Source organism: Thalassophryne amazonica, chromosome 10 (assembly GCF_902500255.1).
Source record: "Thalassophryne amazonica chromosome 10, fThaAma1.1, whole genome shotgun sequence".
Classification (NCBI taxonomy): domain Eukaryota; kingdom Metazoa; phylum Chordata; class Actinopteri; order Batrachoidiformes; family Batrachoididae; genus Thalassophryne; species Thalassophryne amazonica.
In genome coordinates, this window is record NC_047112.1 from 98,088,335 (window position 1) to 98,106,735 (window position 18,401).

At 43.4% G+C, this 18,401-nt stretch overlaps 1 protein-coding gene across 1 annotated transcript in view; it reads left to right on the plus strand.

The window, feature by feature from the left end:
- LOC117518169 (cyclin-dependent kinase-like 5) overlaps positions 1 to 18,401 on the plus strand; it is a 56,007-nt gene that overhangs the window by 1,166 nt on the left and 36,440 nt on the right. The window contains 3 exon segments of the mRNA XM_034179227.1: positions 7,571 to 7,661; positions 7,836 to 8,025; positions 11,038 to 11,118. Coding sequence (XP_034035118.1) covers positions 7,571 to 7,661; positions 7,836 to 8,025; positions 11,038 to 11,118 — 362 coding nt within the window.

Below are 18,401 nucleotides of genomic sequence, written 5' to 3' on the forward strand. Positions count from 1 at the left end.
TACAAATCCCATTGTTGGTCTATGGAACACGATCCGCGGCCACAGCACTGACTGCAAAGAAAGCGCTGCTTGCCTTTTTCTCCAGACTTCGAGCCTGGAGCCAGAGCAGCGCTGAGCTTAACTTTATGTGGTGTGATCGTTTTAGACAATGAAATTGATAATTACAACTGTAGTGTTGTTATTCCCTTCGCCCGTGCTGCAATCAGGTTTTGTTTTCTCCATTCGTTTGTTAACATAAAATAAATAAAGAAATAAATTAAAAAAATAAAGAAATTTGAAAAATAAGGCATGTCTTATTAATTGAGCTAGCAAATATCCACATGTCAAGAATTATTGACATGTGAAAAGAGAATAACACTTTTTTGATTATGCTACAAAACAGTTAATACGAGGGCCGCTTTTGATGCTCTATTGGCACGCGTCGTGATTGGTGAAGTTCGTTTTCTTTGCCGTCTTCCTGCTTCCATGTCATGAAATGAGGGTGTGTCTGAAGCGGAGTCTGAATATTTATGGGCGTGTTCATTACAGTTACGATTGTTTTCACCTGCCGCATTTATCAAGGTCACGTCGGGCGTACGCCGGAAATGGGCAGGTGCGCACTGCTTGATACATGTCACGGCAACTTTGGTGTACTTCCAATTTACACCGGAAATTTATGCCACAAGCGCGCAACGTTGATACATGAGGCCCAATAAGCGCTTGGGAACTGAGGACACTAATTGTTGAAGCTTTGTAGGTGGAATTATTTCCGATTCTTGCTTGATGTATGACTTCAGTTGTTCAACAGTCCGGGGTCTCCGTTGTCGTATTTTGCGCTTCATAATGCACCACACATTTTCAATGGGCGACAGGTCTGGACTGCAGGCAGACCAGTGTAGTACCCACACTCTTTTACTATGAAGCCACGCTGTTGTAACAAGTGCAGAATGTGGCTTGACATTGTCTTGCTGAAATAAGCAGGGACGTCCCTGAAAAAGACGTTGCTTGGATGGCACCATGCGTTGCTCCAAAACCTGGATGTACCTTTCAGCATTGATGGTACCATCACAGATGTGTAAGTTGTCCATGCCATGGGCACTAACACACTCCCATACCATCACAGATGCTGACTTTTACCAATTGACTGGTAACAATTTGGATGGTCTTTTCCTCTTTTCTGGAGAACACGCCATCCATGATTTCCAAAACAATTTAAAATGTGGACTCATCAGACCACAGCACACTTTTTCACTTTGCGTCTGTCCATTTCAAATGAGCTCGGGCCCAGAGAAGGCGGCAGCGTTTCTGGATGTTGTTGATGTATGGCTTTTGCTTTGCATGGTAGAGTTTTAACTTGCGCTTGTAGATATAGCAACGAACTGTGTTAACTGACAGCAGTTTTCTGAAGTGTTTACAAGCCCACGCGATAAGATCCTTTACACAATGATGTCGGTTTTTAATTCAGTGCCGAATGAGGGATCGAAGGTCACGGGCATTCAGTGTTGGTTTTCGGCCTTACCGCTTACGTGTGGAAAGTTCTCCAGATTCTCTGAATCTTCTGATTATATTATGGACTATAGATGATGGAATCCCTAAATTACTTGCAATTGAATGTTGAGAAATATTGTGCTTAAACTGTTGGACTACTTTTTCACGCAGTTGTTCACAAAGTTGTAATCCTCACCCCATCTTTGCTTGTGAATGGCTGAGACTTTTGGGGATGCTCCTTTTATACCCAATCATGACACTCACAGTTAGTGTCCTCAGTTCCCAATGCTTATTGAGTGTTGTTATAAGGAAAGGTGATGTAACACAGTGGTAAACATACCACTGTCCCAGCTTTTTTGAAATGTGTTGCAGGTATCCATTGGTGCTGCTATACAAGGTACTCACTACACACTGGGAGCAATTAGGGGATTAAGGACCTTGCCCAAGAGCCCTTAGTGATTTTCCAGTCAGGCTGGAATTTGAACTGAGGATCCCTGGTCTCAAGCCCAACGCTTTAACCACTAGACCATCACCTCCCCCCTCAAAATCTCAAGACTCCCGACACAAAGGATTAAAAGGAAAACAAAGAATTTAAAAAGTAAATAGAAGAAGTGGTCAATTTCTATAAGTTTATCTCCACAACACTGTGATCCATTGTATTTCTCAGCAAAAATAGAAAACATTCAGGAATGACCAAACCCCAAAACCAGATAAAATTGTAGTTTCTGCTGCAAGTTTCAAAACTCAACTTTACACTAGTTTCTCTGCAAAGGCTTGCCAACGTTCTCAGGATGAGGTAGAAAATGTTGGAACCGTCACAACTACACTGCTTTTTAACACAAAACAACTTTAAACACCAGCAATTGTCCTGAAAGAAGGGACGAAGAATCCACACTTACTGAGATTGTGTTTCTCAAGATTCCTGAAGATCCTGAACTGAAAAAAGTGAAACACAGTGCACTTCATTCAAAGTACTTATTTACATTGCGAACATTGAAAACATCGAGCCGACGACGTTGAACTATGCCGCTGAACGGTTTTGGCAGCGAGAACACAGTGCAAGCAGCCGAAGCATGTGTAACCACATCACACAGCTGCTGTGAAAAATAAAAAATACATGCCACCCATGGGATTTGAACCTGCAATTTCCAAAAGCTCTGATTGCCAGCCAGAAACGCTGCCACTGAGCTACAGTCACTGTCCTTTTACAGGACAGCAATTTTCAGACATTTCAGACAACTTTATTGATCCGTAAAAGGGCAATTACATTTACACTCCAATTACCTCAGACAAAATACAGCAATTAATCCACAATTATTACTTGTTTACCGTAACAATGGCACACATCAAAATTAAAGACAACACATATACATTTGACATTGTTTATGTGCTCTAAACTTGAAGCAGTCCGTCATCCGAATTGAGGCAAAGTGGGTGAAGGCTTGGGGGGGGGGTAACAGTCTGAGATTACACAGCATTGGCCAACTCATTAATCATGACAGACTGATGAGGGATGAAATGCTGGGGTGCAGCCGTCTTGCTGATATTTCTGTGTATCAGGGCAGCGCACAAACCAGTCAGTCAGTCAGTGCCAGAGGACAAGTTGGGACATGCCTATCTCGGCTTTCAGTGCTTACCAGTCGAGTGAGTATAAGAGAAATTGTGGAGAGCTGGACATGTCCCAACTTGTCCTCTAACACTCCGAAATGGAGGTGTTCCTTTGTCTCGCTTCATCAGCGAATCCGTCGTGATGCGCGAAGCCTCCGCGCGGCTTTCCATTTCCAATCTCTTGTTAAAAGTGAAATCTGCCGGAAAATAGCTTATGTCCAGCTCTTGTGATAACCAGAGAAATTGCACACGACGTCCTGTCCTGGCCACACAGCGATCCATTTAGAAATGATGTGGTGGTTTCTGCCTCTCGATGGCGGCTCGGAGCGCGGCGCGCCGAGCGCCATTGTGGGCCGTCCTTAAAGCTGTAGTAACACTCCTTATTCTCTGTGAAGCCCGTAAAATTTTCACCGAAAGCCAGATAAATTTTTCGAATGGTTTCCAGCTGCCTGTCTCTAACAGTTTCTGAAAAAATTCTGATAGAATAAAAGCCCAAATCATTCCGCCATTTCCTCGCAATGAAACAACGATGAGAGGGGTGGAACAGTGCTCACTCTTAGCCTGCCCACAGGCGAATGACGCAACCGACAGGCGTGGGAAAACTCACGCATGCGCACGAAGGTTCAAGCTTGGCTGACGTAAAAACATATGAATCAAATCCATATATTTTTTGCATAAAATAAAAAGGTCAGATATTTTTCTCACAGACCTCGTATATATATATATATATATATATATATATATATATATATATATATATATATATATATATATATATACAGTGAGGAAAATAAGTATTTGAACGCCCTGCGATTTTGCAAGTTCTCCCACTTAGAAATCATGAAGGGGTCTGAAATTTTCAACTTAGGTGCATGTCCATTGTGAGAGACATAATCTAAAAAATAAAAAAAAATCCAGAAATCACAATGTATGATTTTTTTTTATAATTTATTTGTATGTTTCTGCTGCAAATAAGTATTTGAACACCTGTGAAAATCAATGTTAATATTTGGTACAGTAGCCTTTGTTTGCAATTACAGAGGTCAAACGTTTCCTGTAGTTTTTCACCAGGTTTGCACACACTGCAGCGGGGATTCTGGTCCACTCCTCCATACAGATCTTCTACAAATGTTTCAGGTTTGGATGTTATGTTTCGGACGCGGTCGGAAAACCGACCCAGCGTTTGAAAGGAGCCAGCATAAAATAAGCAGAGCACGGTTCAAAGGATAACAGAATTTAATAAACATAACAGTGAGTGATATTAAACAACTAAACAGTCCGCGGTCTTGGGTGAAAACACGGCGCGCTGTCAGTAGCGCAAACGGTCCGGAGCCACAGCAGTTCGGACCCAGGGACCCCGCCGACACCCCCCAGGTGGCCACGACAAACCGAGTCTGTGAAGAAAGAAAACATGAGGTGAGTCCAACTCCACACAGAGAGACACAACTCAAAGGTGCACGCAATCAGCAAACACTTCCTGGCTTAAATCTATACATCAGCTTCTTACCCTGCAGGCACGGAACAACTCAGTTCAAATCTCCACTGCAGCAGAAGCTGATTAGACAATTAGCATAACGTGACAGCTCATACAACAAGGTGTGAGGGACACCAAATCCACTGTCATTACTTCATAAAAGTCACCAAAACCAAATTACCTCAGGAAGTGTGCTGAAGAGCGTGAGACCTCACCCAATCCTCCTTCACAGACTGTGGCGTCAACCTGGAGCGGTCTCTGCGTCCGTGATGGTGAGATTGTTCTCCTGACGTCGATCTCACACGTCTGCTCACAAGGTCGAGTCTCTGGCAATCACACACTGTGCATTCAAGCTTTAAATGCAGCAACCTCTGATTATGACAAAATACACCACAGCTGTGAGTCCTGATGACCTGCACGTGATAACAAGCCTCAGGTGTTCAGGGTGAGGTCCTGATGCTCAGCCACTCAGTCCTGAATGCATACCACCTGGTGGGAGAAACAGAAAACAAAAACCAAACCAGCCAAACACCCCAGCCCACAACATTGGAGTTTCAGCTCCCTCCAAAGATTTTCTATTGAGTTCAGGTCTGGAGACTGGCCAGGCCACTTCAGGACCTTGAAATGCTTCTTATGGAGCCCCTCCTTAGTTGCCCTGGCTCTGTGTTTGGGGTCATTGTCATGCTGGAAGACCCAGCCATGACCCATCTTCAATGCTCTTACTGAGGGAAGGAGGTTGTTTGCCAAAATCTCGCAATACATGACCCCATCCATCCTCCCTTCAATACGGTGCAGTTGTCCTGTCCCCTTTGCAGAAGAGCACCCCCAGAGTATGATGTTTCCACCCCCATGCTTCATGGTTGGGATGGTTTTCTTTGGGTTGTTCTCATCCTCTAAACATGGTAAGTGGAGTTGATTCCAAAAAGCTGTATTCTGGTCTCATCTGACCACATGACCTTCTCCCATGCCTCCTCTGGATCATCCAGATGGTCACTGGTGAACTTCAAACGGGCCTAGACATGTGCTGGCTTGAGCAGGGGGACCTTGCTGCCCTGCAGGATTTTAAACCATGACAGCATCATGTGTTACTAATGTAATCTTTGTGACTGTGGTCCCAGCTCTCTTCAGGTCATTGACCATGTCCTCCTGTGTAGTTCTGGGCTTTCTCAGAATCATCCTTACCCCACAAAGTGAGATCTTGCATGGAATCCCAGACCGAGGGAGGATGACAGTCATCTTGTGTTGGGAAAGTGTAGTGACACGGACCCACAACAGGGGGCGTAAATGAACGGACAATGGAAGAAGTCAAATTATAACACTTTACTGGTGTGAATGTCACAACCAAACACAGCAGAATCAGAATGTGCAACAGTCAATTAATAAAGGTGTCGTGTGGGCAAGCTCGACGATAGGAGACGCCCGTCAGGAAACGAACCGGAACCACACGATTTCCACCGCCACCTGAACCCGAGGAATACTGGAGCCGCCAAGTCCCGGAGTCCCCAGGTGGCCACCTCTCCGGCGTGTCGGATCTGGTACTGCTGGCAGAAAGCAAAAGACAGTCAAAGGGTGGTGTGTGAACACCCAGCAACAATGGTGGGAATGCCACCTCCACCTCTCACTCAACACGTTGCAGTGGTCTCAGAGGAAAAGGAGCGCCGTCATGCATAGCCTCCACCAAAACGACCGGTTCTCCTGCAAACACTCACAATCACAGATTTATAAATCTCAAAAAAGGCTGAGAGTAGTACCTCCAAATGAAGATGATATCTCGGCAGTTTGGTGGAGGTGTCTTCCTGCTTTTATACCAGATGTATGGATTAGTGACAGCTGTCACAGATGATGGGTGACAGCTGTCACCACGGCTTGTTCCTGAGGCGGCAGCGCCCTCTCGTGCCTGAAGCCCACACTTCAGGCAGGGCGCCTTCTGGTGGTGGGCCAGCAGTACCTCCTCTTCTGGCGGCCCACACAACATCTAATCAATAATCATAACAGTTGTCTTCTACCAAGCTGCTTGCCTGTTGTCCTGTAGTCCATCCCAGCCTTGTGCAAGTCTAGAGTTTTGTCTCTGGTGTCCTTAGACAGCTGTTTGGTCTTGGCTATGGTGGACAGGTTTGAGTGTGGTTGAGTGTGTGAACAGGTGTCTTTATACAGGTTCAAACAGGTGCAATTAATACAGGTAAAGAGTGCAGAATAAGAGGGCTTCTTAAAGAAAAATTAACAGGTCTGTGTGAGCCAGAATTCTTGCTGGTTGGTAGGGGGTCAAATACCTATTTGCAGCAGTAACCTACAAATAAATTATTCAAAAATCATACATTGTGATTTCCATATATATATATTTTTTTTTTTTTTTTTGATTATGTCTCTCACAGTGGACATGCACCTAAGATGAAAATTTCAGACCCCTCCATGATTTCTAAGTGGGAGAATTTGCAAAATCGCAGGGTGTTCAAATACTTATTTTCCTCACTGTATATATATGTGTATATATGTACTGTATGTATTGCCTCAGCTTGAGATGAATGTGTGAGGCAGGTTTAGAGGAGGTCTATCAAATTTGAAAAGAATGGCTTTATTTGAACTTCATACTTGGAATCTTGGTCAGTTTGTAATGAAAATTAATTGGAGGCAATGAGGTGAAACATTTTCAAATTGTAACAGGATGCATAAGAGGCAAGTGGGACTTTGGAACCTCTGTGTTTCAGGGAGGGTTTTTTGGAATTGAAATAATGTTTAGTGTTCTGATGGGATTACCAGTGATAGTTAAGTATGTACTGGCCCATTCCGAGTTAAGCATGTTTGCCAAATGTCAAGGCAATATATCAAAAAGGAGCAGAGTGGCACTCTAGAAACCTGTATTTTTAGCGTTTAGTTGGATCATAATAACAGTGAAGTACACACTGTTAAAGCTGTGTAGTGAATTTCAGAATGTGTCAAACAGTACCATACGTACAATGTGTAGGGAATACTTGTTCTCACTATCAAAACATTTCTGTTTTCCTTTATTGCCCCTCCTATCAGGCTTTGCACGTAATCTCTCTGAGGGGACAGATGCCAATTACACAGAGTATGTGGCCACTAGATGGTACCGTTCTCCAGAGCTTCTGCTCGGGTAGGTCTGCTTATTATCATTATTATTAGTAGTAGTAGTATAGTAGTAGTAGTAGTATCTTATTTATTTTTTTGTCGTCATTTACTTGTAGTTAAGTGGACATTAAGTGAGTTCCTATTCTAGGTTACTATTGCTTTTAATGGTTATTCTCTGGATTTAAATCTGTGGTCTCAGGGCCCCGTACGGGAAGGCGGTAGACATGTGGTCAGTGGGCTGCATCTTAGGAGAGCTGAGTGACGGGCAGCCTCTTTTCCCAGGAGAAAGTGAGATTGATCAGCTCTTTACTATCCAGAAGGTTTTGGGGCCTCTGCCACCAGAACAGATGAAGCTCTTCTATAACAACCCTCGCTTCCACGGGCTGCGGGTAACATCAGGCCTCACACTCTGACCCAGTCATCCATCCTCACTGTCTTCAGTGCTTTTTTCCCCAACTGTTTTCAAGTTGATGCTTTCTCTCGTTTGCTGTCTCTTTCTGCCTCCTCCTCATTTCTTTCCTTATGCAGTTCTTTCTCTCGCTCTCTGTAATGTCTGTGCACTCTTATTTTTCTCCTGCCTGAGTTTGCTGTGGTGTGACTGATTGGATCACAATGACTCATGGTGTATCACTTATCCTTTATGCTCTGGAAAGGAGCGCTGTTATACTCTTCAGACCGCAGTCGTCCTTCTCTTCCCCTTCATGCCCACATCTCAGGCTGTAATTACTCGTTCTAAAACTGCCCCTCTGTGAATGCCTGACAGCAAATACCCACTGATAATGCCCCCAATTCACAAAGCTGAAAAAAATGAGTGAATGGGTGTCGGTAATGTGGGTCTATTCTTAAATAAATTCTTACATTAAATTTACTCAGTGCATGCAGACTGGAAGAAAGTGTTTCCTGCGTAACGCATCACACATCTGCAAATGCTAGTACTTGCAAAAAAAAAAAAAAAAAGAATATATTACCTAAATGGATTTTCATGTAATTTGACTTTTATTTTATTTTAAGTCCCATTGCCACCAAGAATCTCTTTTATGAGACAGTCCCAGAACAAAACTAATCTTTGATTATACAGTTGTGCTCAAAAGTTTACATACCCTGTCAGAACTTTTGCTTTTTTGCCCATTTTTAAGAGAATATAAATGACAACACAAAACTTTTTTTTTCACTCATGGTTAATGGTTGATTGAAGCCATTTATTGTCAAACAACTGTGTTTCCTCTTTTTAAATCAAAATGACAAGAGAACTACCCAAATTAACCTGATCAAAAGTTTACATACCCCTGTTCTTATTACTGTGTATTGCCCTTTAACATCAATGACAGCTTGGAGTCTTTTGTAGTAGTTGTGGACGAGACCTGAAAGTTTAGCTACAAATTGCCAGAAGGTACATCCGAGATGCAAGCCTGGATTTGATCTGTTTTTGGTGAAGAAAATCCTTCTCTGCTCTACTCTTAGATGAAGCTAAGAGTGATGTAAAATGCAAAGCTTGCACTGTGCACAATTTCTCCAATCACGGTGACATAAGCCTATAACTTCTCCTGGGTTGTCTGGGTGTCTTGGTGGATTTCCTCACTTTTCTCCTTCTTGTACAGTAACTCAGTTTTTGAGAACTGTCTACTCCATGCAGATTTACCATAAAGTGCCATATTGTTTGTATTTCTTTGTAATTAATGTAAATAAAGTCCAAGACATATTCAGTGGCTTTACCATCAGAGAGCCTCGTCTATTGGTAGATTTTAAGGTTCTGCTACTAGTCTATAAAGTTGTTCATGGACTGGCAGCTCCCTACCTAGCTGACCTAATTAAACCTTACGTACCGCCCCGGGCTTTGCGTTCTCAGGGCAGGGCTACTTTGTTCCCTAGGGTAGATAAGAAGTCTGCGGGTCATAGAGCTTTCTCTTATCGTGCCCCTGTTCTGTGGAATGATGCCTTCCCATCAATAAAACAGTCAGATTCTGTGGAGACTTTCAAGTCCAGACTTAAGACGCACTTATTTGCCCTTTTGTATGGCTAACATACTGGCATAGTATAGTTCTACGCTTTTTACTCTTTTAATTCATTTTATAAGAAATGGAGTGTGCCGCGGCATCAACTTTACCTAAATTATGGGTCTTTTAGTGAAGCTTAGGGCTAGTGGCCGGCGATCACCTTAATATTTCCCGTTTTTCTTGTTGTTTAATGCTGACAAATTATACTGTTTCTTGTCTTTCTGATGCCTGATTCTGTTTTTTCTCTCTGTTTAAGGTGCAGCTCCATCCAGAGATGGGTGTGGTATTTGTGCTGGAGACCCTCCTGTCCTGTGCACCAACAGCATTTCCTGTATATTCCTTTTGTGAATTGTTCTGTAATTTATGTTTGAGGCATGGCCCAAGCAGAGGGTCACCCCTTTGAGTCTGGTCTGCTTGAGGTTTCTTCCTCAGAGGGAGTTTTTCCTTACCATCGCTGCTCTGGGGATTAGTAAGGTTAGACCATACTTGTGTGAAACGCCTTGACTCTGTTGTGATTTGATGTACTGCAATTTAAATATGGCATTGGCAGTAAAGCTTACTTTGACTTTGAATAATGTTAATTATGTAATGCTGTATGTATCATTTTTGATACATACATTTCTTGGGTTAGACATTATAGGGTTAAAGTTTTTATGTATAGCATTCTTGCAGATCTCTTGAATATAGCCCAGGGCTAAGTGATGCTACCATCTGCATCACTTTGCATCTGTTTTTAAAAAAGTCTTTTGATTAACAGGCTGATAAACCACATTTAATTTTGAAAGACTTTTGTTCATTTTTTCTCCTTTTTGAACATGACTCGTCAATACAAAAATTCGGTAATTGCCCCTTACTTCTTGCAGTTGCTCTGATGCAAATCAAACTCAATCAAAATCATTGAAATTGAAGATAAACTGTACAGGTGACAATGTAAATTTCATCTGAATAAGTGCAAAAAATATATTTCAAAATATGTAGGGTTTGCTTGGACCCTAGGTGTGGTGGTGAGGGTTAAAAAAAGGGTTGAAATAGGCTTTGATGCACTACAAATAAAATCCATCAGTTTGTTGGGTAACATTATTTTCTATCTGCAAAATCAGACAAAGTTCACGAAAGCTGATGTTAGAAGAATGTTGTGTGATATTTCATGCAAGCATATAATGAAAACAATTTGTGTTCATGTTCGGCACACATCATATTGAAAACACTGCATCTCTCCAACAACTTCCACAAAAGATTAACAGCTGTACAAATAATATTACAATTTAATTATTGTTGTTTTTTCATACTCTACACAAAAACAGTTATTGATATTACTGGTCTTTCTTCAACTTAATAATCATTACACAGTTCATTGAATATTTGCAGATTATTTCTGGTACTTTTTTCTTTCTTCTTGCCCCCCAGTTCCCTGCAGTGAATCACCCACAGACCCTGGAGCGAAGATACCTGGGGATCATTGGTGGAGCCCTGCTGGACCTGCTGAAGGTAGAAATCATAGACATAGAATAGCTTATAATAAATGTAATAATATGTGCATTTTGTGAAATGTTGACCTGCACAGTGGCTTATGGGATGTACTGGTGTGTTCGTTGCATATCAACATCAAATGGAGCTTACTATATATTGTTGAGTTGACATAGCATTGTGAGTGTTACTGCAATGTCGATATTTGCTCCAGTGATGTCACACTTAGGACAGATGTGTATACGAGTGTTTTTGCCTCCTTAAAACAGGAAACACTAATGTTGGAGTGGTTGACACATTCTTTGTAGTGGTTGTGTGAGTGCAAATTAACATTTCATTCAATTTGGGTTGGTTTTGTATGATGATTTTCTCATTTGTAGAATAAGTTTTACATTCGATTTTTTAAGATTTAGAAAATTAATGCTTTGAAAATTTCCTGTTTTAATTTTTTTTTTTCCCTTCAAAATCTTGACTTTTTTTCCAGGGGAAAAAAACAAAGCCAAAAAAAAAAACCTTGATATTTGTTATAGTGTTAATGTAAATACATCCATTCATTTGTAATGTTAACAAGTGAACATGGGTTCAAATACTAGTTTCCTTTCTCAAATTATAACATAAATTGTCATGGGTTAATGTTGACATGTATTAATGTAGTTTGCCAAATTATGAGTGTTAACTTGGAGCGTTAACTCCCAAAGTAGCCCATAGAGTTTCTGATCAACAAATTTAAACACACATGATCATGATGTGTCATAAAACATGAAATCTAGTTTTGTTCTACTATCAGTGTGCAAACTGTGGACTCCCTACACATCATGCTGTGGTACGGAAACAAAACACAAACTGGCATTTGTATCACATATATCATGCTCTAGATCAGGGGTAGGCAACCTGTTCCAGAAAGAGCCATGAGGGTGCAGGTTTTCTTTGCAGCCACTGACTCCACCAGGTGATTTTACTGATTAATATCACTTTGAGCAGATGGAATCAGTTAATCAGTGAAATCACCTGGTGGAGTCAGTAGCTGCAAAGAAAACCTGCACCCTCATGGCTCTTTCTGGAACAGGTTGCCTACCCCTGCTCTAGATTATATATGGTGTAAGTTATCACTGTGTACATGCATACGCCATGCAAATGAGAAACACAATAAACATGGAAACATCAAGCACAAACCTCCCCTACAGTATCTCTTCCCCATACAAGCAGTTAGATCCTACAGTTAAGTTGGTGTAATATGCTGAACGTGCCTGTACATTTGTATAGACAATAAAAACAAAACAGCTGTGCTGTCACTGTAGGTGAGACAGTATGGTAGAGAGTGACTTAAATGCTGTGCACTAGCACTGTAATGCAGCAGAGTTTTAGACTAATTGCAGTCTATTTGCAGTCTGGTAACAACATCAGACTTGTACAGCAAAATTTTTGATGAGTTTGTGCATTAGGGCCCGGCACACATGACACACAACAATAGCTGAACAAAGGAAAAAAATCACAAAGTCAAATCATCGAGAAAAGGTGGATAAATGATCCTGTGCTTCCAGCATCACCAAAAAAACCTGTGAATCAAGAGCGCATAAAGGAATGAAACAAAACCGAAAGTAACACAAGAAAAAAGAAGCGAATGCAGACCTTGATGCTTTAAACAAAACCAAAATGAAACATTCATGATGAACGTGCCTGTGCGCACAGCCGATCCAGCCACAAATGGCTGGAACATGTATAAATAGTTAAAGTAGTTGATAAAACGTTCAGAAAGCAAAATGGAATACAGAAGATTTGAAGTTGTCATCGGGATTTGTTCACATTTTTCAACAGTTTGAAAATTCTGACGAAGCGCCAGCTACAGGCGCTACGACTGTTAAACGATGTCTCAGAAAGTCAATGCAAGCCCAGATTTCTTGTTTCGTTTTGGCATTGGTGTCCATTGTTAGTGCCGTGTGACCAGGGCTTTAGTCCTTCCTGGCCAGTTTGTGTAAGCAATAACTCAAAAACAATAAATTATATAATCTTATATCTCACCAAGTTAAAAGATCAGATAATGAAGAAGCCTGTGTCACACCATGCTGGATCAAGGAAATGTTTGAGGAGCTGATACAAATTCTAGATATCCGATATTTACATTTTGTCCTACAAATATACACTCAACAAAATATAAACACAACACTTTTGGTTTTGCTCCCATTTTGTATGAGATGAACTCAAAGATCTAAAACTTTTTCCACATACACAATATCACCATTTCCCTCAAATATTGTTCACAAACCAGTCTAAATCTGTGATAGTGAGCACTTCTCCTTTGCTGAGATAATCCATCCCACCTCACAGGTGTGCCATATCAAGATGCTGATTAGACACCATGATTAGTGCACAGGTGTGCCTTAGACTGCCCACAATAAAAGGCCACTCTGAAAGGTGCAGTTTTGTTTTATTGGGGGGGGATACCAGTCAGTATCTGGTGTGACCACCATTTGCTTCATGCATGCAACACATCTCCTTCGCATAGAGTTGATCAGGTTGTCAATTGTGGCCTGTGGAATGTTGGTCCACTCCTCTTCAATGGCTGTGCGAAGTTGCTGGATATTGGCAGGAACTGGTACACCCTGTCGTATACGCCGGTCCAGAGCATCCCAAACATGCTCAATGGGTGACATGTCCGGTGAGTATGCCGGCCATGCAAGAACTGGGACATTTTCAGCTTCCAAGAATTGTGTACAGATCCTTGCAACATGGGGCCGTGCATTATCCTGCTGCAACATGAGGTGATGTTCTTGGATGTATGGCACAACAATGGGCCTCAGGATCTCGTCACGGTATCTCTGTGCATTCAAAATGCCATCAATAAAATGCACCTGTGTTCTTCGTCCATAACAGACGCCTGCCCATACCATAACCCCACCGCCACCATGGGCCACTCGATCCACATCATTGACATCAGAAAACCGCTCACCCACACGACGCCACACACGCTGTCTGCCATCTGCCCTGAACAGTGTGAACTGGGATTCATCCGTGAAGAGAACACCTCTCCAACGTGCCAAATGCCAGCGAATGTGAGCATTTGCCCACTCAAGTCTGTTACGACGACAAACTCTTGTCAGGTCGAGACCCCGATGAGGACGACGAGCATGCAGATGAGCTTCCCTGAGACGGTTTCTGACAGTTTGTGCAGAAATTCTTTGGTTATACAAACCGATTGTTTCAGCAGCTGTCCGAGTGGCTGGTCTCAGATGATCTTGGAGGTGAACATGCTGGATGTGGAGGTCCTGGGCTGGTGGGTTCACGTGGTCTGCGGTTGTGAGGCTGGTTGGATGTACTGCCAAATTCTCTGAAACGCCTTTGGAGACAGCTTATGGTAGAGAAATGAACATTCAATACACGAGCAACAGCTCTGGTTGACATTCCTGCTGTCAGCATGCCAATTGCACGCTCCCTCAAATCTTGCGACATCTGTGGCATTGTGCTGTGTGATAAAACTGCACCTTTCAGGGTGGCCTTTTATTGTGGACAGTCTAAGGCACACCTGTGCACTAATCATGGTGTCTAATCAGCATCTTGATATGGCACACCTGTGAGGTGGGATGGATTATCTCAGCAAAGGAGAAGTGCTCACTATCACAGATTTAGACTGGTTTGTGAACAATATTTGAGGGAAATGGTGATATTGTGTATGTGGAAAAAGTTTTAGATCTTTGAGTTCATCTCATACAAAATGGGAGCAAAACCAAAAGTGTTGCGTTTATATTTTTGTTGAGTGTACTTTTCCCATCCACAAAATGAGTTCCTTGTCAGCTGATGTCCGCCAAGTCCATCAAAATGTTTTGTGCATGCTCAGAACTTTGAGTGGACATCAGGTGGAGAGCTTTCCCAAGGCCTGCACGTTTGTTTACCATTTTGCCCTCTACTTGTTATTTACTTTTACAATACTCATGCATTTATATGCTACTGTCCGATGCCTCAGACTGGGCTTCTGATTGGCCAAACGTTGAGCTTGGGGTGTGAATTCTACATGAGCAGAGAACGGACCCGAGGCAGCAGTATGCAGTGCATCTATTCCAGGTCAGGCTTGAAGAAAAAGACAGCATGGCTTTATGCTTTTTAATCTTTTTTTATCTGGAAGTCAAAGTGCCCAACAGATTCTCTTGGCGAAAAGGTGCTGCAGAATTGTTTGATATATGTGCCCTTGCAGTCGCATTGAAGCCCAACACAGTGATAAGATCAGTGCACAAACATAGTGAGGAAATATCAAGGCATGATCCCCGAGCAAGCTGGATTCTATCAACATTTGCTTTCAGACCTCAGTGAATCCCGGTCAAATCCAGCTTCCCACAACACGCATATATATCTTGAAACCATAGACTGTATATATACTGGACATAGTCTGCATGACGTCACCCATGGGTGTTCTATAGAGACCCAGAACGCCAGATATGAAGCCTGTGTCTGGGTGTTGTCATGTTGGCAGCCCCTGCCACGCTGATTCACAATGAAAAGGGGTGGACCATGGGTGGTTCAGTGTGTGACAAAAGAAGCCTGAACAAACCCCTCTCTTCAAGTTCGGGAACAGGGTAGCCTCAGTTCGGATGTTTATTATATCATATTTTTGGGGACTGTGCAACTGTTCTCCTAACGATTTGTTTTAATGTGTACAGTAACCTGTTTTGCCCCACTGGCAACAATTGTTGCTGAAGTGTATCACTGTCATTTTCTACTCACAATAAAAAATCTCAAAGGTACTAATGCAACTTTTTCCACGTATAAAAAAAAACAAAAATCTGGGCATAAACGGGTTAAAAGTTATGAGGTGCTTATTTTCTAAGTAATTGTGCATTAATTGACTCCAACAGACAAAGCTTCCGACAGCAGCTAAAAGTGCTAACACTGTCACCATGCAATATAACTCAGCGCAAGTATTGCAACAGAGACATCTTAGATGATTCATTAGGATGTTTCACCACACAACAACCCATATTTTTTTCCAGGTATTTGTAATAAAATACTCCTTATGACAGACACAGCCTCTACAGCAGCTACCATCTGCATCAGCCTATGGTCACTATGAGAGGCAGAGATGTTACACCTTTAAATTTACAGAACTTTATGGCTTAAAACATACGAGGTCTGTCCGTAAAGTATCGTACCTTTTTATTTTTTTCAAAAACTATATGGATTTCATTCATATGTTTTTACGTCAGACATGCTTGAACCCTCGTGTCGCATGCGTGAGTTTTTCCACGCCTGTCGGTGACGTCATTCACCTGTGAGCACGCCTTGTGGAAGGAGTGGTCCCGCCTCCTCGTCAGATTTTCATTGTCTGGAAATGGCGGAATGAAAAGGACTTTTTTTCCATCAGAATTTTTTCAGAAGCTGTTAGAGACTGGCACCTGGAAACCATTCGAAAAATTTATCTGGCTTTCAGTGAAAATTTTACGGGCTTCACAGAGAATAAGGACTTTAACTACAGGTTTAAGGACCCCTTTAAAGGACGGTTGGTGCGCCGCGCTGCGAGCTGCGACGATGCGGCACAAACCACTGGATCATTTCTAAGCTGATGGCTCTGTGGATACGAGACCGTCATGTGCTCTTTCTCTGGTTATCACAAGACCTGGACATCAGCCATTTTCCGGCAGATTTCACTTTTAACAAGAGATTTTGTCATGGAAAGCCACGCGGAGGCTTCGCGCGTCACGACCGATTCGCTGATGAAGCGAGACAAAGGAACACCTCCGTTTCGGCATGTTAGAGGACAAGTTGGGACATGTCTATCTCGGCTTTCAGTGCTTACCAGTCGAGTGAGTATAAAAGAACTTGTGGAGAGCTGGACATATGATGGGTTTGTGAGGGAGTTCAGAACAGTGTTCGATCACCCAAATAGGAGGAACCGCTTCATGCCGTGCTGCTGTCAATGAGACGGGGCGCCGGAGCGCAGCTGCTTATGCAGTCGACTTCCGCATCGCGGCTGCGAGGTCCGGCTGGAATAGCACTGCCCTCCGTGCCGCCTTCGTAAACGGACTGTCGTTGGTCCTGAAGGAGCACCTGGTGGCTAAGGACGAACCGCGGGATTTAGACGGGCTTATTGATCTCGTTATACGATTAGACAATCGGTTAGAAGAACGCCGTCGGGAACGAGACGAAGGGCGTGGCCGGGCACGCGCCGTCCCTCTCCCTTCCGGTTCCGACCGAGTTCCGCCCTCCCCACGCTCCACGGCCTCTACGCTCCGTGTGGTTACAGCTCCCCCTGCTGATGAAGCTATGGACACGAGCAGGGCCACATTTAGACCACCGGATAGACAGAGGAGGCTGGTCCGCGGAGCGTGCTTTGTTTGTGGCTCGATAGAGCATCAAGTGAGGGACTGCCCCGAGCGGTTAAACACCAACGCCCGCCCCTAGAAACTGGGCTAGGGGTGGGCCAAGACATTCACGTGGGACACACCCATATTGCCACACGACTCCCAGTTACAATCCTTTACGAGGATTTAACCCTTCAGGCCCCAGCACTGGTGGACATGGGCTCTGAAGGGAATTTGCTAGACAGCAAATGGGCCAGGGAGGCAGGGCTCCCTCTGGTGGCACTTACTTCACCTGTGCAAGTACGGGCACTAGATGGCTCCCTACTCCCTCTAATCACACATAAGACACCACCAGTAACTCTGGTGGTGTCAGGGAACCACCGGGAGGAGATCGAGTTTTTTGTGACTCCTGCCACCTCCCGTGTGATTCTCGGGTTCCCCTGGATGTTAAAACATAATCCCCGGATCGATTGGCCGTCCGGGGTAGTGGTTCAGTGGAGCGAGACCTGCCATCGGGTATGTTTAGGTTCCTCGGTTCCTCCCGGTTCCCAAGCTAGGGAGGAGGTCAGAGTCCCGCCCAATCTTGAGACGGTGCCGGTGGAGTACCATGACCTTGTGGATGTGTTCAGTAAGGATCTGGCGCTCACCCTTCCCCCGCACCGTCCGTACGATTGTGCCATTGATTTGATTCCAGGCGTTGAGTTCCCGTCCAGCAGGCTGTACAACCTCTCACGACCTGAGCGCGAATCAATGGAGACCTATATCCGGGACTCTTTAGCTGCCGGGTTGATCCGGAATTCCACCTCCCTGATGGGTGCAGGTTTCTTTTTTGTGGGAAAAAAAGATGGCGGACTTCGTCCATGCATTGATTACAGGGGGCTGAACGACATCACGGTTCGTAACCGATACCCGTTGCCCTTGTTGGATTCAGTGTTCACGCCCCTGCATGGAGCCCAAATATTCACTAAGCTAGATCTTAGAAATGCGTATCACCTGGTTCGGATCCGGAAGGGAGAC